Source organism: Canis lupus, chromosome 17 (genome assembly GCF_003254725.2).
Source record: "Canis lupus dingo isolate Sandy chromosome 17, ASM325472v2, whole genome shotgun sequence".
NCBI lineage: Eukaryota > Metazoa > Chordata > Mammalia > Carnivora > Canidae > Canis > Canis lupus.
Genome location: NC_064259.1, coordinates 21,586,243 through 21,608,234, shown reverse-complemented (window position 1 = coordinate 21,608,234; position 21,992 = coordinate 21,586,243). Strand labels below are relative to the sequence as shown.

Below are 21,992 nucleotides of genomic sequence, written 5' to 3'. Positions count from 1 at the left end.
AGAGGCACTGTGAATGTTCCTTCCAGAGAGACTGCAAGGGCTCCTCTCAGAAGGACTGAGGACTCCTCTCAGAGAGACTGCGATGGCTTTTTTCAGAGACAGTGATGTCTCGTCTCGGAGGGACTGTGATGGCTCCTTTGAGGAGGACTGCATGACTCCTTTCAGAGGCACTTCGATGGCTCCTCTCAGAGAGACTGCGATGGCTTTTTTCAGAGACTGTGATGGCTCCTCTCAGAGGGACTGTGATGACTCTCCTGAGAAGAACTTCGAGGGCTTCTCTCAGAGGGACTGCGAAATCTTCTCTCAGAAGGACTGCAAAATTTCCTCTTGGAGGGACCCTGATGGCTCCTTTTGGAGAGACTCTGATGGCTCCTCTGAGAAGGACTTTGATGGCTCCTCTCAGAGGGACTGCGATGGCCACTCTCAGAGGGACTGCGACGTCTACTCTCAGAAGGACTGCAACATCTCCTCGCAGAAGGGCTCTAATGGCTCCTTACATAGAGATTGTGATGGCTCCTCTCAGAGGGACTGTGATGGCTGTTCTGAGAAGGACTGCAATGGCTGTTTCAGAGGCACTGTGATGGCTCTTCTGAGAAGGACTGCAATGGCTGTTTCAGAGGCACTGTGATGGCTCCTTCCAGAGAAACTGCAAGGGCTCCTCTCAGAAAGACTGAGGACTCCTCTCAGAGACACAGCGATGGCTTTTTTCAGAGACTGTGATGTCTCCTCTCAGAGGGACTGTGATGGCTCTTTTGAGGAGGACTGCAATGATTCCTTTCAGAGGCACTTCGATGGCTCCTCTCAGAGAGACTGCGATGGCTTTTTACAGAGACTGTGGTGGCTCCTCTCAGAGGGACTGTTATGGCTCTCCTGAGAAGAACTTCGATGGCTTCTCTCAGAGGGACTGCGATATCTTCTCTCAGAAGGACTGCAAAATTTCCTCTTGGAGGGACCCTGATGGCTTCTTTTGGAGAGACTGTGATGGCTCCTCTGAGAAGGACTTTGATGGCTCCTCTCAGAGGGACTGCGATGGCCACTCTCAGAGGGACTGCGAAGTTTCCTCTCAGAGGGACTGCGATGGCCACTCTCAGAGGGACTGCGAAGTTTCCTCTCAGAGGGACTGCAACATCTTCTCGCAGAAGGGCTCTGATGGCTCCTTACATAGAGACTGTGATGGCTCCTCCCAGAGGGACTGTGATGACTATTCTGAGAAGGACTGCAATGGCTGTTTCAGAGGAACTGTGACGCCTCCTTCAAGAGAGACTGCAGGGCTCCTCTCAGAAGGACTGATGACCCCTCTCAGAGAGACTGTGATGGCTTTTTTCAGAGACTGTGATGTCTCGTCTCGGAGGGCACTGTGATGGCTCTTTTGAGGAGGACTGCAATGACTCCTTTCAGAGGCACTTTGATGACTCCTCTCAGAGAGACTGCGATGGCTTTTTTCAGAGACTGAGATGGCTCTTCTCAGAGGGACTGTGATGGCTCCCCTGAGGAGAACTTCGATGGCTTCTCTCAGAGGGACTGCGACATCTTCTCTCAGAAGGACGGCAAAATTTCCTCTTGGAGGGACCCTTATGGCTCCTTTTGGAGAGACTGTGATGGCTCCTCTGAGAAGGACTTTGATGGCTCCTGTCAGAGGGACTGCAACGGCTACTCTCAGAGGGACTGCTGATGCTAGTCTCAGTGGAAGAGTTATGGAGAAATCTAGAGAAATAGTTCCCTATTTTAACTCCTCTCTTGATGTAAAATCCTCACATTCCCTATTCTGATATACCTGTCCTAGATTCAAATCCTCAGATTCCATCATTTGAGGAGGCCTTATTTTTATCCCTATTGCTTTCACAGCCTGAAGCCCTTGTTCATGAGTGAACACTGCAGGCTCCTCAAAGGGACATGCTGGCTGTGAGAGTAATTCTGCAGATTTCACATGGGTATTTGGCCTTGGAGTTAATTCCACGGGTTCTACAATTTCTTGAAGATCCAAACAATCTATTACTTCTATCGCTGATCCTAATGCTACTCGATTCGTTCTACAACCTGAGGAATTGGCCCTGGTGCTAACTCCTCAGATTTTACAATTTGAAGTGGTGGCCATGGGATTAACACAGTCTTTACAATCTGAAAGCCTGTCAACTTCATTATGTCCAAAATTTGGTGTGTTGGCTCTGTGATTAATTCCTTAGATTTTACACATTGCAACCACAGCTCTGAGGTAAACTCAGAGGGTCTCACATCTTGCAGTTTTGGGGTCAGCTGAACATAGTCTATCATTTGAAAGGCTGGCCCTGGGGTTAATGCTACAGACTTCACAACCTGAAGTGGTGGCCCAGGAGTCACTTTCACATACTCAGTAACTTTTTGGGGGGCTCCCGGGGTTATTCCTATTGAGAGCGCAGCTTGAAGCTGTGTCTTTGTGGATCCTGGGACTTGATCTAGTGGCTTTGGACTAATCCTCATAACTTCTGTAATTTGAGCCCGTACTCCTGGAGCTCTCTGTGAATATTTTATACTTTGATTCTGTGACTGTGGTAGCCCCACTGATCCATCCCCTGGCTGCCATGTCTCAGATGTGAGCTCTACAGACTCTGTGTGTCCTAAAGCTTGACCTGTTTGCTTTTGGAGCAACTCTAAAGATTGTCTCCTTTGAAGCCATTGCCTAGAGGTTAAACCCACAGATTCAGGAACTTGATATCCTAGCCCTGATGTCATTTCTGGAGATTCTGGAACATGATGCAATGACTTTGTAATCAGTGCCTCAGATTCTCCTCTTCGCAGTCTTTTCTCAGAGATCACCTCCACAAATTCTAGTGCTTGAGGATAGGGCCTAGGACATCTCTCTGAATATCCAGTGGTTTCGCTTACTGGCTTTGGGGTCACTCCGAGGAATTCCTTCCCTTTTTGCCTTGCCTTGGAGGTCAATCCCACAGTTTCTGTAGTGTGATGCCTGGGCTCTAGTGTAATCTCTTCAGATCCTACAGCTTGCTGCAGTGGCCTTGTATGTAACTCTCTCAAATCTCTAAGTTGAGGCCGTGACTCAGAGAGCAACTCTAGAGTTTCTGGGATTTGGTAGCTTTTCTTTAGGGTTAATTTCGAGGATTTAGAACCTTGATTCCTTAGCACTGGAGTCAGATCAACAGATTCTGGTACTTGAAGATCTAGCCTTAGAGGCACTCTTGAAGAATCCATGGCTTTACTTGTTGGCTTTGGGGTCAACTCCACAGATTTTTCTGTGGTTTCGTTGCCTTGATGTGCCAACCTTTCTGTGATGTGATAAACTGGTATTGAAATCAAATTCATAGATTTAGGGACTTGATGCTTTGGTGTCGGGATCATCTCTGCACATTCTACAAACTGATGCCCTGGCCTAGGGATTATCTCAGAGTCTGTGATTTGATAGCTTCTTTTCCGATTTAGCATCTCAGCTTTTGTTCCTTGAAGCAGTGCCCCCGGTGCTAACTCTACAGATTTTGTATCTTGCTGTAGAGAGGCTGAGGACAATTTCACATGTTTTATACTTTGCAACTTTGGATCTGGAGTAAACTCCAAAGATTTCTCATCTCGTTGCTGTGATTCCGGAGACCAATCTGAAAATTTAACGCTAGTCAACAATGGTCCTGGTGCAAACTTTTTAGTTGCCTCTGGTGCCAACACCACCGATTTCATACCTTGCCATCCTGAAGTCAGCTCTCGACAATTCGTACCTTGCTGTTGGAACCCTGGTGTCAATTCTACCGAGTTCATATCTTGAAAACATGGCTCTGGTGCAAAGGCCTCAGAGTTAGCATGTGGTGACTTGAGGCATGTTGACAACCCTAAAGAATTAGCACTTTGACAATGTGGCAATAGGTTTGATTTCAAAGATTTCACATCTTGAGAACGTGGCTCTGATTCAAACACCACAGATTTCTGCCGGAGGCAAGAACTCAAATCCTTAGAATTCACATTTTGAGTTTGCGGTCCTGGTTTCAACTCCAGAGATTTCACATCTTGAAAACACAGCTTTGGTGCAAACACCACAGATCTCACACTATGTTGTCTAAGGTGTGAGGGCAACTCCTCAGAATTCATACCTTGAGGATGTGGCCCTGGATGTAACTCCACATATTTCATTTTTTTAAAACATGGCTCTAGTGCAAACATCTCACATTTCAAGTCTTGCAGCTCGGAGCCTGAAATCAGTTTCACAGAATTTGCACCACAAAGCAGTGGCTCTTTGTTCATCTCCACCGACTTTACATCGTTAAGCAGTGGCTCTGGTAAAAATAACACAGATTTCATACCATTTAACGGAGAGCCTAAAGTGAACACCGACTGTACAACTTGTGGCTGTGACCCACAGTGATTCTCCAAAAACTGGATTTCTGGAAACTTTGTCCCTGGAATTAACTCAGAAGATTTTACACCTTGCCAATATGCTCCAGCGTTGAACAGAATAGATTTTGTACCTTGATATTCTGATGTAGGGTTAGTTTCAGAGGGCTTTGTGCCGTGCATCTGTGGCCCTGGATTAAACTTTATGGAATTTATGCATTGAAGTTCTAACCCTGGTTTCAAATCAGAAGAATTCATGCTTTGCAGCTGTGGGCCCCAGTTGAACTCCCGTGATGTTATACCTTGAAACTGTGTCCCTGGAGTCAATTCACATTTCACATTTTGTAAATGTTGCATAGGGTTGAACATAACAGATTTTACACCTAGAACTTCTGTTCCCAGATTCAAATCAAAAGGTCCCATACCTTGACATTTAATCCCTGAAGTCAACTCAAAAGATTGTATACCTTGCAAAGGCGGCCCAAGTATGCACCCCGTAGAATTTACACATGGTAATTTTGACTCTGGATTCAACTCAGAAGAATTTACACACTTCACCTGTGGCCCAGGGTTGCATTCCATAGGTGCTACACCTAGAAACTTTGACCCTGGAATCAATTCAGATTTCAAACATTGCAAATGTGATTCCAAGTTGAACACCACAGATGTCTCACTTTGCTTCTTAGTCCCTGGATTCACCTCAGATCCCATACCTTGACATTTTGTCCCTGAAGTCAACCCAAAAGACTGTACGCCTTCCAAAAGTGGCCCACGTTTGCACCCCATAGAATTTACACATTGTAATTTTGGCTCTGCATTCAACTCAGAAGAATTTACACACTTCATCTGTGGCCGAGGGTTGCATTCCATAGGTGCAACACCTAGAAACTTCGACCCTGGAATCAATTCAGATTTCATATCTTGCAAATGCCGGTCAGGGTTGAACACCATAGATGTCTCACTTGCAATCTCTGTCCCTGAACTCACTTCAGAAGACTTCATACCTTGAAGTTTTGAAACTAAAGTTAATTCAGAAGGGTTTATACCTTGCAAAGGTGGCTCAGGGTTGCATCCAAAAGAATTTACGCACTGCAGTTTTGGGTTTGAAATAAATGCAGAAGAATTCACACCTTGCACATGTGGCCCAAGGCAGAACACCTGAGATTTTATACCTTGAAGCCCCGGCTGAGGATTCAACTCAGATTTTACACCTTTCAATTGTGGCCCAGTGCTGAATGCCACAAGATTTGTACACTGAAGCTGTGGCCCTGGATTCAATTCAGAGGATTTCCCACCTTGTAATTTAGGCTCATGCTTGAATTCCAGAAATTGCTCATATGGAAGCTTCACATCTGTGCACAACTCAGATTTTATCTCTTGTAGCTGTGGCCCAGGATTGAGCTCAAAAGACTGCATACCTTGAAGCATACCTGTTCCCTTGCCTAACTCGGGAGATTTCACATCTTGCAACTGCTGCTCGGGATTGAATTCCATAGCTTTCACATCGTGAAGCTTTGTCTCTTTGCATAATTCTGAAGATTTTATATGTTGCAGATGTGGTCCAGGATTGTATACCATAAATTTCATACTTTGAAGCTCTGGCCATGGTTTCAACTTACAAGATTTCTCTTCTTGCCACTGTTTCCCAGCTTTGAACTCGGAAGATATCACACTGCAAGTCTTTGATTTCAAGGCTAACTCAGAGGGGTTTGCAACCTGAAATTCTGGGTCATGTTTGACTTCTGTCGTTTTCATTATTCGAAGGTTTATGGACTCAGGAGATTTTGCACCTTGCAACTTTGCCCCGGGGTTGAATTTCATAGATTTCACACCTTGAAGGTGTGCCCCTGGTGTCAACATATGCAGTTTCCTGTTTTGTAACTGTGGGGCTGACCCAAACCCCAAAGATTTCACATCTTTGACCTTTGCACCTAGAGTCAATTCAAGAGATTTCATATCTTGCTGCATGGGTCTGGCAAGGAACTCCACAGATTCTCCACTTTGAAGCTTTGTTTCTGGTGCCAACTCAGAAGAGGTTACACCTTGTAACTGTGGAACAGGTTTTAACTCAACAGATTTCAAATCTCGAAGCCTGCACTCAGGTATCCAATCAGATTTCTCACCTTGTCTCTGTGGTCCAGGGTTGAACTCCACCGGTTTCATACCTTGAAACTTCCTCTTCTGGGTTAAATTAGATTTCCCACCTTGTAGCTTTGGACCATGGTTGAACTCAGAGGATTTCACTTCTTGAAGCTTTGACCCTGGGATCACTTTAGAAGACTTCATACCTTGAAAGTGTGATCTAGAACTGAACCCCGTAGATTTTGTATCTTGAAGCTTTATACCCATGATCAACTCAGAGCATTTCACATCTTGTAACTGTGGGCCTGATTTCACAGCTGGAAACTTCCTCCCCAGGGTCAAATCAGAAGATTTCTCACCTTGTAACTTTGGATTAGGTTTCAGTTCTACAGATTTCATACCTTGAAGCTTTTCCCTTGGGATCACTTGAGAAGACTTCACATCCTGCAAGTGTGGTCCAGACTTGAAATTCGTAGATTTAATGTCTTGAAGCTTTATGCCCATGATCAACCTAGAAGGTTTCATATCTTGTAACTGTGGGGCTGACTTGAAATCCACTGATTGCACCTTTTGAAGCTTTGTCCCTGATATCAGTTCGGAAGATTTCATACCCCTCAACTGTGGCCCAGGTTTGAACTTCACAGATTCCACATCTTGACACTCTGTTTCTGAGATTAACTTAGAACATTTCTCTCCTTGAAACTGTGGCTCAGGGCTGGACGCCAGTTTCATATTTTGAAGCTCTGATCCAAGGTTCAGGTCCGAGGATTTCACAACTTGCGTCTGGGGACTGGGGTCGCTTTCTTTATGTTTTACACTTTGAAGCTTTGACTGTGAGGTCCCCTCAGCAGCATTCACACCTTGTAACGATGACCCAAACAAATCTGTAAATTTGGCACCTTGAATCTTTGTCCCTGCAGTCGGTTTAGAAAAGGTTATGCCTTCCATCTGGGAACTTGGATTTAACTCAATAAATGTCATATCTTGGGACTTTGTCTCAGGTGATAACTTAGAAGATTTTAGATCTTGCCACTGTGACCCAGAGTTGAAATTCTCAGATTTCACACCTTGAAGCTTTGTCCGAAGAGTCAACTCAGATGACTTCATCCTTTTCAAGTGTCGTGGGGAGTTCAGCTCTATAGTTGTACCACTTTGTAATTGTGACACTTGGCTTAATACCCCAGATTTTGTGTCAGGAAGCTGTGGCTCTTGCGCAAGCACTAGAGACCTCACACCTTGAAGCTGTGCTCTTGGGGATGACTGTAAGGATTTCACTTCTTGAAGCTTTGGTCCTGCAGTCAATTTAGTAGATTTCCTATCATGCAAGCAAAGCCTAGATTTGAATGTCATAGATTTTATATCACAAAACTTTGACTTTGAAGTCAGGTCACATGATTTCACACTTCTAACCTGTAGACAAGGTTTCAAATCGAAACCTTGAGGCTGATGTTCCTGGAGTGATGACGAAGATTGTATATCTTGGAGCTTTGGCCTTGGAGTCAACGCAGATGACCTTCTATCTCTTAACTGTTTCAAAGCTTTCAACTCTACAGACTTGACACCTTGAGATTGTAACCCAAGATTTAACTCTACAGATTTCACAGCTTGGAAATCAGGTCCTGGTATCCACTGAATACGTCTCACAGTTTCAAGCTGTGGCTCTCTTTTGAACCCAATAGTTTTTACATCTTGAAGCTGTGGCTCCGAGGTGGATGCCAAAGCCTTCCCTTTTTGCAGCTGTGGTCCTGGTAGCACCTCAGGGGATTTCACATTCTGCAGCTGTGGCCCAAAGTTGAACTCTGTATATGTTGCACTTTGAGGTTTTGGCCCTGGAGTCAATTCAGATGACTTCACATCTCTTAACTGTATCGAGGATTTCAACCCTGCAGATTTAACACCTGGAGAATGTGACCCAAGATTTAACTCTACAGATTTCACGGCTTGGAAATCAGGTCCTGGTATCCACTGAATACGCCTCACAGTTTCAAGCTGTGGCTCTTTTTTGAACTCAGTAGTTTTTACATCTTGAAGCTGTGGCTCCGAGGTGGATGCCAAAGCCTTCCCTTTTTGCAGCTGTGGTCCTGGTAGCACCTCAGGGGTTTTCACATTCTGCAGCTGTGGCCCAAGGTTGAACTCTGTATATGTTGCACTTTGAGGTTTTGGCCCTGGAGTCAATTCAGATGACTTTACATCTCTTAACTGTGTCGAAGATTTCAACCCTGCAGATTTAACACCTGGAGAATGTGACCCAAGATTTAAGTCTACAGATTTCACGGCTTGGAACTTAGGTCCCGGTATCCACTGAATACATCTCATACTTTCAAGCAGCGGCTCTTGTTGTAACTCAAGAGTTTTTACACAAAGCTGTGGCTCTGAAGCTGACTCTGAGGGTTTTACTTGGTGCAACTGGGGCCCTGGGGTCAACTTAGGAGATTTTAGGCTTTGCAACTGTGGTTCAAGTTTGAATTCCTTAGGTTTTAAACCTTGAATATTTGATTCAGGAGTCCAATCAAGTGATTTTATATCTTCAAATCCTAACTCAAAATTGAGGTCTTCTAATTTTCTGCCTTTAAATTTTAGTTCTGGAATTAACTCCAAAGACATCCCATCTTCTGCCTTAAGCCTTCTCTTCAATTGCTCTGAATTCTTCCATTGCTGCTTTGATGAGATTACAGATATCTTGCCATCCTGTTCTGGCCCAGAAGTGAAATTCATGAGTGCCATCCCTTGAAACTGTTGGCTTGGGGCTAAGTCTACAGAGTTTACTCCTTGAAACTTTGCTCTTCTGGTCACATTCCCAGATTTTACTTCCTGCTTCTTTACCCGTGGGGTCAATTTCACAGATTTCACATGTTGCAGCTCTGAATCTGGAGTTTCCTCTACAGATTTTAAGCTTTGATGCTTTCCACATGGGGTACTGTCGACAACCTTCCTATCTTGCGTTTGTGGCTCTAAAGTCAATTCCTCAGGTTTCACATCTTGCGGTTCAGACTTTTGGAGCAATGGTCCTGGTGCAAAAGGCACAGGTTTCTCACCTTGCATCTTTAGCCCAAAGTTCAGTTCCACGGTTTTCACATCTTGCGGTTGTGTTCTCGGGACCATCTCCACTCCTTTGAATTCTTGAATTCTTGCATGCAGAGCCAAGTCAGGTGTTGCAACTTGAAGCTTAGTATCTTTGGTGTCTTTCACAGATTTGACATGTTCTATCCCTTGCACTGTGGTTGTCTCCATAGATTTCTCACCTTCCAGCTGTGGACTGGGGGTTAACAACATAGATTTCATACCTTTTAGACACTGTCCTGTAGCTAAGGCCACAGATTTCACATCTTTCAGCTCTGAGATCAACAACTCAGATTTTAAACCTTGACGTTTTGAGCCTGGTGTCAGCTCCATTGGTTTCACACCTCCCACGTGTGGCCCTTGGATCATTTCAGAAGATTTTATAGCTTGTAAATGTGGTCTTCTAGTCGACTCAGAATAGTTTACTCTTGGCAACTGTGACTCAGGAGTCAACTCCATAGATTTTGCATCTGGTTTCTGTGGTTGTGAGATGAATTTATAAGGACCGTTACCTTCCAAGTTAGACATTTGGCCCACCACGAAATGTTTTATGCCTTGAAACAATGTCTCTGGTACTAATACCTCAGGCTTGACCACTTGCTTTTGAGGTCCTGGGGACAACCCCATAGATCTGATTCCTTTCATCTTTGGCTTTGGGGTCAACTCAAAAAATTTCACATGCTGTAGCTGTGGCCCTGAGTTTAACTCTGAGGATTTCACACTGGAAGGTTGACTTCTTGATGTCAGATCACAAAATTTGATATCTTGTATCTTCTCTCATACTCTATCAAGTAAATACATTAAAAAATCTTTATTTTTTAAAGATTTTATTTATGTATTCATGAGAGACACAGAGAGAGGCAGAGACACAGGCAGAGGGAGAAGCAGGCTCCAAACAGGAAGCCCAATGCAGGACTTGATCCCAGGATCCTGGGACTCAGGGATTACACCCTGAGCCAAAGGTAGACGCTCAACTGCTGAGCCACCCAGGAACCCCAAAAACAAAATCTTTAATTGGGCAAAAGATATGAACAGGTGCTTCCCAGAAGATATATGAATGGCTAATAAGCACATGACAGATGTTCTATATCATTATTCATCAGGAAAATGTTAAAATGACAATGAAACACCACTATACACCCTTAAAATTGGCTAAAATTAAAGACTTATTCCTATACACTGCTGATAGGAATATAAAATTATACCACCAATTTGGAAAACAGGCAAATTTTTTTAAAAAGTTTAACACACTCCAGACATATGACCAATCAACCTAAGATGGCATATCTTGGTAAAACAATACCATCTCAGGTATTTATCAAGAGAAAAAGAAAAAAAGGGCCAGCCCGGGTGGCTCAGCAGTTTAGCGCCGCCTTCAGCCCAGGGCGTGATCTGGAGACCCGGGATCAAGACCCACATCGGGCTCCCTGCCTGGAGCCTGCTTCTCCCTCTGCTTGTGTCTCTGCCTCTCTCTCTGCATCTCTCTGTGTCTCTCGTGATAAATAAATAAAATCTTAAACAAAAAAATTCCCACAAAGAAGTGCACATGGATGTTCGGAACAGCTTTATTTTAATACTCCCAGAAGGCAAAGAACCCAAATGTCTCAAGGAAGATGGCTAAACAAATTATGGTATTTGTATAATGAAATTCTATTCAGCAATAAAAATTAGTTCTCATTCAAAACCACTATTTTGAATGAAAAAAATCATGCAAAAATAGAACATACTACCTGATTTCATTATATAAAATCCTAGAACATGCAAACCACTGTATGGTGACAGAAAGAAAGGGCAGTGCTGTCTGGGAACAGGAGTAGGGAAAAGAATGGATGACAAAGGAACCCAAAAAAACTTGGGGGAGGGATAGTGACTGTAGTGACACTGTTATGGTTATTTACACATGTCAAAGCTAATCAGTATGGTTTCACTCATACATGGAATATAAGAAATAGTGAAAAGGATTATAAGGGAAAGGGGAGGGGAATTGAGTGAGAAAAATTAGGAAGACAAACCATGAGACTCCTAACTGGGAAATAAACCAAGGATTTGGGAAGGGGAGGTTGGTGGGAGCGGGATAGGGTAACTGGGGGACGGGCAATGAGGAGGGCACTTGATAGGATGAGCACTGGATGTTATAATCTATATTGAAAATTTGATTTAAATTTTAAAAATGTAAAAAAAAAGAGCTGATCATACTGTATGCTTTAAGTATGTATACTGTAAAGATGCATTCTATTGTACTTCAATGATACCTCAATAAAAGTATAAAAAAAATTTAACAGGAATTAGCAGTACTCTAGGACCAAAACCCACCATCCAAAACAATGGGAGAAATCTCTACTTGGAAGACTTGCTAGTATCAGGAGGCCAATAAGAGTCAAGTCCCCTCTGACTCCTCTTAGTAAACTGTCACCATAGGAATTTCATCACTGTCAGTGTAAGACTCAGATATACCCATATCCCTTCTCATGAATAAGCATAAGCACATTAAAAACAATAATAACAACAACCAAAAAAAAACAATACTTCATATGATCAGCATGATTAACATCTTGGGAATTAATCAACATGGTTAAGAAATCACTCCCCCTAGGTCTCTTTTATTTTTCAAAGTTTCAACAAAAACGATTGTTTTACAATACTTGTCAAATGAGGGTACTTGATTGCTCACAAAATCTCAGATTAATCCTAAACTTCGATGGCTCCTCTCAGAGGGACTGCGACATCTCCTCTCAGAGGGACTGCGACATTTCCTCTCAGAGGGACTGCGACATCTCCTCTCAGAAGGGCTCCGATGGCTCTTTACAGAGAGACTGTGATAGCTCCTCTCAGAGGGACTGTGATGGCTCTTCTGAGAAGGACTGCGATGGCTCCACTGAGAGGGACGGTGATGGCTCTTCTGAGAAGGACTGCGATGGCTCCTCTCAGAGGGACTGTGATGGCTCTTCTGAGAAGGACTGCGATGGCTCCACTGAGAGGGACGGTGATGGCTCTTCTGAGAAGGACTGCGATGGCTCCTCTCAGAGGGACTGTGATGACTCTTTTGAGGACTTCGAAGGCTCCTCTCAGAGGGACTGTGATGACTCTTTTGAGGACTTCGAAGGCTCCTCTCAGAGGGACTGTGATGACTCTTTTGAGGACTTCGATGGCTCCTCTCAGGGGGACTGTGATGACTCTTTTGAGAAGGACCGTGATGCCTCCTCTCAGAGGCACTGTGATGGCTCTTTTGCGAAGGACCACGATGGCTCCTCTCAGAGGCACCGTGATAGCTCCTTCCAGAGAGACTACGAGGGCTCCTATCAGAGGGACTGTGATGGCTTTTTTCAGAAAGACTGTGATGGCTCCTCTCACAGGGACTGTGATGACTCTTTTGAGGAAGACTGCGATGACTCCTCTCAGAGGCACTTTGATGGCTCCTCTCAGAGAGACTGTGATGGCTTTTTTCAGACAGACTGTGATGGCTCCTCTCAGAGGGAATGTGATGGCTCTTCTGAGAAGTACTTCGATGGCTCCTCTCAGAGGGACTGCGACATCTCCTCTCAGAGGGACTGCGATGGCTCCTTACAGAGGAATTATATGGGGTTCTCTCCCTTAAGAAGCCGTGGTTTTGCTTCTTGGGTGCGAGTTTCTCTTTAAGGTGGCTGTGTGAGGTTCTGTGAGGTGAACCATGTAGATTTCTCCCTCCGACTTGAACTCCGGTTCCTGTTTTGGAGTTCTTGGACTCCTGGCTAGAGATTTCACTTCTGTAGAGCTTTTTCTTACCTTTGCTGCTAGAGTCATTTTGAACAATACCCATAGGCTGTCCAAGTGAACTGGTTTTGAAAGCGGCACTTCCTTGGGAAACTATGGGCTTAGGCAGTTGGGTACGTCTGAGTTGGAAAGAGCTATCTCTTTCTGGTGGTTGAGCTGATCTGAATTGCTCTCTTTCTTCCCATAACATGTTCTGCTTAGTGGTTATGTCTACTGGCTTTACCTTAACAACTGACATCCTGTCTCTTTTGATATCTCTTGATAGGTAATCATTTCTGGCTCTTTGTTTTAGATGCTGGTTTTTGCTTGACCACGAATGGTCTGGCCGTGGCCTGTCCACGGGCTTCTGCCCAGCAGAAGTCATAATTCTGTGTGCTGTCTGCAATGCTTGCTTTAGGCCTTGAAAAAGCAGTTGAATGAATTTGGGTTGGGAGGATTTCTTAGATTGTCTTCTTAAAGACGCAGAGGTAGTTTGAGATGTTCCAGTCCTCTTGCTTCTTACCTGGGCTGGTAATTCCCTAGAAGGACTCTGTATTATGCTTCTACCGTTTGTGTAGAGTTTTGTGTTTTGTGTTCTGCTTCCCTTGGTGATTCTTTTCATTGGGTATGGGTATTTTGGATTATGGGTCTTTTTGGTTTTCCTTTTAGCCCATTTTACATTCTGATTGCTTTCAGAGACACTCTCTGGTAGAGAGTGAACCTGACTAAATTCATAGAGCCCCGGCTTTCTAATTTCTGTCTTTCCTACTAGGTCAGGGCCTCTATACTGCCTTCGCCTGATGTGGACTCGTACAGGAGAAGGAGACTGGGAAGATCCAGACTGGAAATATATCGTAGAAGAAGTAGGACTCTTGGAAGCTCGAGTATAGACTTTCGCTGACCTTAGCGATGGTGATATAGGACTTCGTGGTGTGATGGGTCTGTCTCTTCTGTGGTACTTTGGGACTTGGGGTCTTTTCCCAGTTTGCAACCTAAAGCCAAGTTGCAACCTAATCTCTCCGTGGCCCTCAGGAGTGCGTACAAGGTGGAGCTGTGGATAGATAAGAAGGTAAGGTCCGAAAGTGCCCTGTAATTTATGACAGCAATTAAATCCTGCACATCGGCCACACTGTAAGCAGATAGGGTATTTTAAAACCAGACCTGAAGTTAGAGGCGGAGGTACATTTGGGGGTATTTGACTCCTTAACAGTTTTGCTGCTATTTTTAGCTGCAGATCTTGTAGCAACTGGAACTGTTCTGAGAAGTCAGTCTTGGCCTGGTGGGGAAGATAACTTGGCTTGAGACTGTGTTGGGACTCAAAACTCAAAGAGTTCTCACTCTCTTCCACTGGAACAGAATCTTTCCTGGTGAAAACTATATTGAAGGAAGACTCTAGCTGTACTGGGGCAGGAGGCTGGCCCTCTGATGTGCTGAATGGTATGTGCTGAAAGATGTCCTGGGATATATCAGTGAGCTTTGAACTTTTCTTTAATCTCACTCTAGTCCCAGAATATTGCTGTATTATGGAGGACATGGAGCTACGTGTCCATATTCTTAAGGCTGTTCTTTGCTCGTGACCACGACATGAAGTGTGCCTCTGAATGTAGTTTCTGGCCACTGAAGGCTGAGGAATAACACCTCGACCTTTCTCTAGCAGACTCTGGGAAGGCTTCATCAGTTCAGCTGGAACCCCAAATAAATTCTGGATAGATTGACGGATATCTCTAGTGGCTCTTTCCATTAAAGATGTTGGAGAACAAAGCTTCCTTTCCATCGTGGTTCCCAAGACATCCCCCAACATTAGCATATTGGAGAGATATTTTCGAGGTAGTCGCTGTCTCCAGGAGTGATTCTCCCAGACGTTCTGTTGTCTGCCCAGGACAGAGCTGGTAAGGCCTCTTTGAATTCTTGAGCCTGAGTGGAATGTCCTAGGTGGTGATCTCCAGCTTTGTGGTGGATGTTGGGATAGGCCCTGGAGTGAGTTCCCTAGCTCTTCCACCTGCTTCTTGTCAGTCGTCTTAGATATGACACCCACTCCTGAGATCTCAAAATGTGGAGTTTCTACAATGTTAGCTATCTTATCAGAGAGTTGATTGTGAAGGGAAAAGGGAAGAGTTGAAGATTGTATCATAGTAGGGTCTATAAAGGACTCTTCAGGCTGAAAAATATCTGTCCCAATGTTTCTTATATCCAAGGCCCTTGATACTTCTGGCACCTCAAAATCACAAAGGCTTCCGAATTCTGTTTCACCAGAACTTGTGATGAGGGAGTTGGAAGAGTTATGGAGAAATCTAGAGAAATAGTTCCCTATTTGTAACTCCTCTCTTGATGTAAAATCCTCACATTCCCTATTCTGATATACCTGTCGTAGATTCAAATCCTCAGATTCCATCATTTGAGGAGGCCTTATTTTTATCCCTATTGCTTTCACAGCCTGAAGCCCTTGTTCATGAGTGAACACTGCAGGCTCCTCAAAGGGACATGCTGGCTGTGAGAGTAATTCTGCAGATTTCACATGGGTATTTGGCCTTGGAGTTAATTCCACGGGTTCTACCATTTCTTGAAGATTGAAGCAATCTATTACTTCTATCGCTGATCCTAATGCTACTCCTATTGGTTCTACAACCTGAGGAATTGGCCCTGGTGCTAACTCCTCAGATTTTACAATTTGAAGTGGTGGCCATGGGATTAACACAGTCTTTACAATCTGAAAGCCTGTCAACTTCATTATGTCCAAAATTTGGTGTGTTGGCTCTGTGGTTAATTCTTTAGATTTTACACTTTGCAACCACAGCTCTGAGGTAAACTCAGAGGGTCTCACATCTTGCAGTTTTGGGGTCAGCTGAACATAGTCTATCATTTGAAAGGCTGGCCCTGGGGTTAATGCTACAGACTTCACAACCTGAAGTGGTGGCCCAGGAGTCACTTTCACATACTCAGTAACTTTTTGGGGGGCTCCCGGGGTTATTCCTATTGAGAGCGCAGCTTGAAGCTGTGTCTTTGTGGATCCTGGGACTTGATCTAGTGGCTTTGGACTAATCCTCATAACTTCTGTAATTTGAGCCCGTACTCCTGGAGCTCTCTGTGAATATTTTATACTTTGATTCTGTGACTGTGGTAGCCCCACTGATCCATCCCCTGGCTGCCATGTCTCAGATGTGAGCTCTACAGACTCTGTGTGTCCTACAGCTTGACCTGTTTGCTTTTGGAGCAACGCTAAAGATTGTCTCCTTTGAAGCCACTGCCTAGAGGTTAAACCCACAGATTCAGGAACTTGATATCCTAGCCCTGATGTCATTTCTGGAGATTCTGGAACATGATGCAATGACTTTGTAATCAGTGCCTCAGATTCTCCTCTTTGCAGTCTTTTCTCAGAGATCACCTCCACAAATTCTAGTGCTTGAGGATAGGGCCTAGGACATCTCTCTGAATATCCAGTGGTTTCGCTTACTGGCTTTGGGGTCACTCTGAGGAATTCCTTCCCTTTTTGCCTTGCCTTGGAGGTCAATCCCACAGTTTCTGTAGTGTGATGCCTGGGCTCTAGTGTAATCTCTTCAGATCCTACAGCTTGCTGCAGTGGCCTTGTATGTAACTCTCTCAAATCTCTAAGTTGAGGCCGTGACTCAGAGAGCAACTCTAGAGTTTCTGGGATTTGGTAGCTTTTCTTTAGGGTTAATTTCGAGGATTTAGAACCTTGATTCCTTAGCACTGGAGTCAGATCAACAGATTCTGGTACTTGAAGATCTAGCCTTAGAGGCACTCTTGAAGAATCCATGGCTTTACTTGTTGGCTTTGGGGTCAACTCCACAGATTTTTCTGTGGTTTCATTGCCTTGATGTGCCAACCTTTCTGTGATGTGATAAACTGGTATTGAAATCAAATTCATAGATTTAGGGACTTGATGCTTTGGTGTCGGGATCATCTCTGCACATTCTACAAACTGATGCCCTGGCCTAGGGATTATCTCAGAGTCTGTGATTTGATAGCTTCTTTTCCGATTTAGCATCTCAGCTTTTGTTCCTTGAAGCAGTGCCCCCGGTGCTAACTCTACAGATTTTGTATCTTGCTGTAGAGAGGCTGAGGACAATTTCACATGTTTTATACTTTGCAACTTTGGATCTGGAGTAAACTCCAAAGATTTCTCACCTCGTTGCTGTGATTCCGGAGACCAATCCGAAAATTTAACGCTAGTCAACAATGGTCCTGGTGCAAACTTTTTAGTTGCCTCTGGTGCCAACACCACCGATTTCATACCTTGCCATCCTGAAGTCAGCTCTCGACAATTCGTACCTTGCTGTTGGAACCCTGGTGTCAATTCTACCGAGTTCATATCTTGAAAACATGGCTCTGGTGCAAAGGCCTCAGAGTTAGCATGTGGTGACTTGAGGCACGTTGACAACCCTAAAGAATTAGCACTTTGACAATGTGGCAATAGGTTTGATTTCAAAGATTTCACATCTTGAGAACGTGGCTCTGATTCAAACATCACAGATTTCTGCCAGAGGCAAGAACTCAAATCCTTAGAATTCACATTTTGAGTTTGCGGTCCTGGTTTCAACTCCAGAGATTTCACATCTTGAAAACACAGCTTTGGTGCAAACACCACAGATCTCACACTATGTTGTCTAAGGTGTGAGGGCAACTCCTCAGAATTCATACCTTGAGGATGTGGCCCTGGATTTAACTCCACATATTTCATTTTTTTAAAACATGGCTCTAGTGCAAACATCTCACATTTCAAGTCTTGCAGCTCGGAGCCTGAAATCAGTTTCACAGAATTTGCACCACAAAGCAGTGGCTCTTTGTTCATCTCCACCGACTTTACATCGTTCAGCAGTGGCTCTGGTAAAAATAACACAGATTTCATACCATTTAACGGAGAGCCTAAAGTGAACACCGACTGTACAACTTGTGGCTGTGACCCACAGTGATTCTCCAAAAACTGGATTTCTGGAAACTTTGTCCCTGGAATTAACTCAGAAGATTTTACACCTTGCCAATATGCTCCAGCATTGAACAGAACAGATTTTGTACCTTGATATTCTGATGTAGGGTTAGTTTCAGAGGGCTTTGTGCCGTGCATCTGTGGCCCTGGATTAAACTTTATGGAATTTATGCATTGAAGTTCTAACCCTGGTTTCAAATCAGAAGAATTCATGCTTTGCAGCTGTGGGCCCCAGTTGAACTCCCGTGATGTTATACCTTGAAACTGTGTCCCTGGAGTCAATTCACATTTCACATTTTGTAAATGTTGCATAGGGTTGAACATAACAGATTTTACACCTAGCAGTGGTGCTCGGGGTTGGACCTGGATCTCAGGTGAGCGACAGGTTGTCCTGAACGCAGGTGGCAAGGACTCATTCAGGTCCACTGCCCCGAGATTACCTGGAGGCGAGTTCACGCAGCCGGTTAGCAGAGGACCTGGAGTTAGAACCTGCTCCCTTGGGTGTGACTTGTGATTCTTCATGCCTGGGTTCTCCTGGCACTTAGGAAGGGCCGGGGAAGGCTGCAAGTGAGGAATGTTCCAGAAGGGGACAAGGGCCTGGGGCGGGCCTGGGAGCCCTCTCTGCTGTGATGAACACTTGGTCTGCCGAGCCACTGAGGTGGGCAACCCCCTCCCTGACTTCCAGTCCCTTCTCTGCTTCCAGGACGGAGCTGTACCTTCACCAGATGGCAGACAGCAGCTCGTTCGGCATGGGTGTATGGCCTAAGGTGAGGAGGAGGTCCTTCTGGGGGAGAGGAGGGGTGTGGGTGTCTGTGTCCCATTGGCCAGGATGGGAGGCGGCCGATGGAGGGCTCCCTGTGTTACTCTTCTTTTTACAACAGTGGTTGGCAAGGACTGGTCATGTATGGGGGCGCAAGGGTTGCCTTTGCAGGGCCTGGCTTGTAGGGTAAGTGGGACTTGTACACATCAAGGGATTCAGGAGGTGGTATTCGGAGAGGTAGCGTGTGGGTTCTGGGCTCAAACCCCGGCTCTGACATAGTAGATACATGACCTCAGACCTCACCTCTCCGAACATTTGTATCTCTCCGGTCCAAGTAATGGGAGTAAATGATATCGGACTCATTGGGTCGGGGTGAGTGGTAAATGAAATGATGGGCATAAAGTGCTGAGGCGCAGGTCTTGGCCTAGATCCTGTCAATCAGGTACTCTTAGTCAGCCTTATTGGTGATTCCCATGGTAGGTACAGTCAGAAACTGACTTCCTGGAAGATGTGGTCTGTGAGTAGGACCTTGAGAGATGGTAGAGATGTTTAAAAAAGCAAGGTGTTGACTTGTTTGCTTTAAAAAAAAATTCATTGGTTTATATTTTAACAATTGGTTTCTGGAGTCACCCACCACCCAATGCATATACCACCAGCTCCTATGCCAAGTCTGTGCTAAGTGCTGGGATTATGGTCTCCATTCACAAATTTTTACTCTCTCAGGAGAGACGGATGGGCACTGATGCAGTCATGCTTGAGATACAAATGTGCCAGGCGTTGCCCAAAATACCGTGGGGCACCCAGAGGATAGTTTAAAGAGCTTCTTAGCTACAGGGACATTTGACAGGGTTTGAGGAATGAATAGAAGTTCACCACTTTGGGAGGATAGATCATTTCCATGCCAAAGCCTTTTAACAAAGATACAGTTTGGGAAACAAATAGTGCTGGAATAATGGGAATTCTTGTGTCAAAAACGTATTTCCAATCACAACCTCACACCATACAGAAATGGATAAAAAATAGGATTATAGGCCCAAATGTAAACCTTAAAGCCATAATATTTCTAGAAGAAAATGAGGGAGGGGATCCCTGGAGTGGCTCAGCGGTTTAGCACACTTCAGCCTTTGGCCTCCTGCATTCAGGCTCTGCATGGAGCCTGCTTCTCCCTCTGCCTGTGTCTCTGCCTCTCTCTCTCATCTCTCTGTGTCTCTCATGATAAATAAATAAAATCTTAAAAAAAAAAAAAAAGAAAAGTGAAACAGATGTTCTTGGCCTTTGTTTTGGGCTAAGGTTTCTTAGATGGGCCACTAAACACACAGTCCTCTTTGAAGGCACTGTGTATGAAAATACACACCACAGACCAGGAAAAAATATTCTCAAATCACATATCTGATAAAGTATTTGAATCCAGAATATTATGGACGACTATCAAACACATAAATACAACTGACCAAGAGATGGGCAAAAGATTTCAACCTACACTTTGCCAGGAAGACACACGGATGGTTGATCGCCTTGCGTGAAATCACGAACTCCATCAATTAGTCTTTAAAGGAAATTCAAATTAAAACCACTACGATATCACTACACCATCACTGGGGCGTCTGGGTTTTAAAGGGCCCAGTCATGCCAAGTGCTGGTGAGAATTTGGACCTGAACTCTCACGCCACTGGCAGATGTAAAACAGTACAGCTGTTTGTGGCAGTCTCTTAAAAAATTGAAACTACACTTTCTGTATGATACACTGGTCTACTCTTAGGTATTTATACAGGAAAATAAAAGTGCATGTCCAGACAAGGTTGTGACCTGACAGTTCTTGGCAAGTTTTCTAACTTTAAAATAAAGATTTTATTTATTTATTCATGAGACACACAGAGAGAGCAGAGACGAGAGGCTGATGCGGTTTCGATCCCAGGACCCCGTGATCACACCTGATCAAAGGCAGATGCTCAACCACTGAGCCACCCAGGCGTCCCCAGTTCTTGGCAATTTTACTTGCAATAGCCCAAACCTAACAGCTAACTACCTGCGTGTCTAATAACAGGTGAGTGGCTGTGGGTATCGATAAAGATAGTATTCTAGTCAGCTGTAAAAATGAAGGAAGCGGCTAGCATATCCAAGAGATGATGGCTCTCGAAATCATCATGCTGATAAAAATCTCTGATGAAAGAGAATAACTGTATGACCCCATGTATGTGAAACTTTCCAAATTGCAGACGGGCTGTAGTGACAGAAGACAGGATGGGGTTGCCTGGGCACTGGGTGGGGGTGGGCGGCGGGGAGAAAAGAATGATAAAGGGAACTTTTGGGGTGGCGATGGGTATGGTCATTGTCTTTATTGCAGCAATAGCTTATCAGATTATACCTTTTAAAATTTTTTATTTATTCATGAGGAAACACACAGAGAGGGCAGAGACACAGGCAGAGGGAGAAGCAGGCTCCGGATGCAGGACTGATCCCAGGACCCCGGGACTCAGACCTGAGCTGAGCAGAGCTCACCACTGAGCCACCCAGGTGCCCAATATACACTTTTAAAGATGAGTAGTTTATCTTTTATCGATGACATTATATTAAGACGGTCTACGCGTGCACACACACCTGCTGGGGGCCTCTCCAGAGGGACGTGTCCAGCAGAGTCTGGGCAGGGCTTGGGGATCTGCATTCTCACAGTTCCCAGGTGATGCTGCTGCTCTTGGCCCAGGGGCCGCCCTCTCTAAGAACCGGTGACATGGGGCTCATTTCTGCAGTAGGCAGAGAAATGGTGCAACTGTTCCTTTTTTAAATTCTGGAGGCTAACCCTCTCTTCTTCCGACACCCTGTATGGCTAGCCCAAGCATCCAGAGTGGGGTTTTCTCCCACGCACTTTCTCCCCACAGACCTGGGGAACCTTTAGGACCCCAGACCTTGACCGTGACAGCGCAGGATGAGAGGCTATCCCAGCACTGGGGTTTCCCGTTTGTGTTCAGGAATTTTGGCCTAGTGGATCCATCTGAGTCCGCAGAGGCTGTTTTTGAGGAGAAGAGGCCCGAGCCCCGTCCTTGTGAGCTCTCTCCAGCCTGACTTTTTGTTAACAGTCTGCACACAGGAATGGGTCACAGTGGGAAT

General features: G+C 44.8%; 2 protein-coding genes across 2 annotated transcripts in view; both read right to left on the bottom strand.

Moving 5' to 3' along the window:
• Window positions 1-1,282: 1,282 nt before the first annotated feature.
• LOC125752852 (uncharacterized) lies at window positions 1,283-10,184 on the bottom strand. Its single transcript, XM_049096090.1, is given in 4 exon segments — window positions 1,283-1,730; window positions 1,733-2,022; window positions 2,025-8,291; window positions 8,628-10,184. Coding segments are annotated over 4 exon segments (8,316 nt in total). The 5' UTR covers window positions 10,099-10,184; the 3' UTR covers window positions 1,283-1,442.
• Window positions 10,185-11,000: 816 nt separating this feature from the next.
• The window catches only part of C17H2orf16 (chromosome 17 C2orf16 homolog), an 84,247-nt gene continuing 73,255 nt past the window's right edge, over window positions 11,001-21,992 (bottom strand). The window contains 1 exon segment of the mRNA XM_035700422.2: window positions 11,001-18,465. Coding sequence (XP_035556315.2) covers window positions 12,131-18,465 — 6,335 coding nt within the window. The 3' untranslated portion in view covers window positions 11,001-12,130.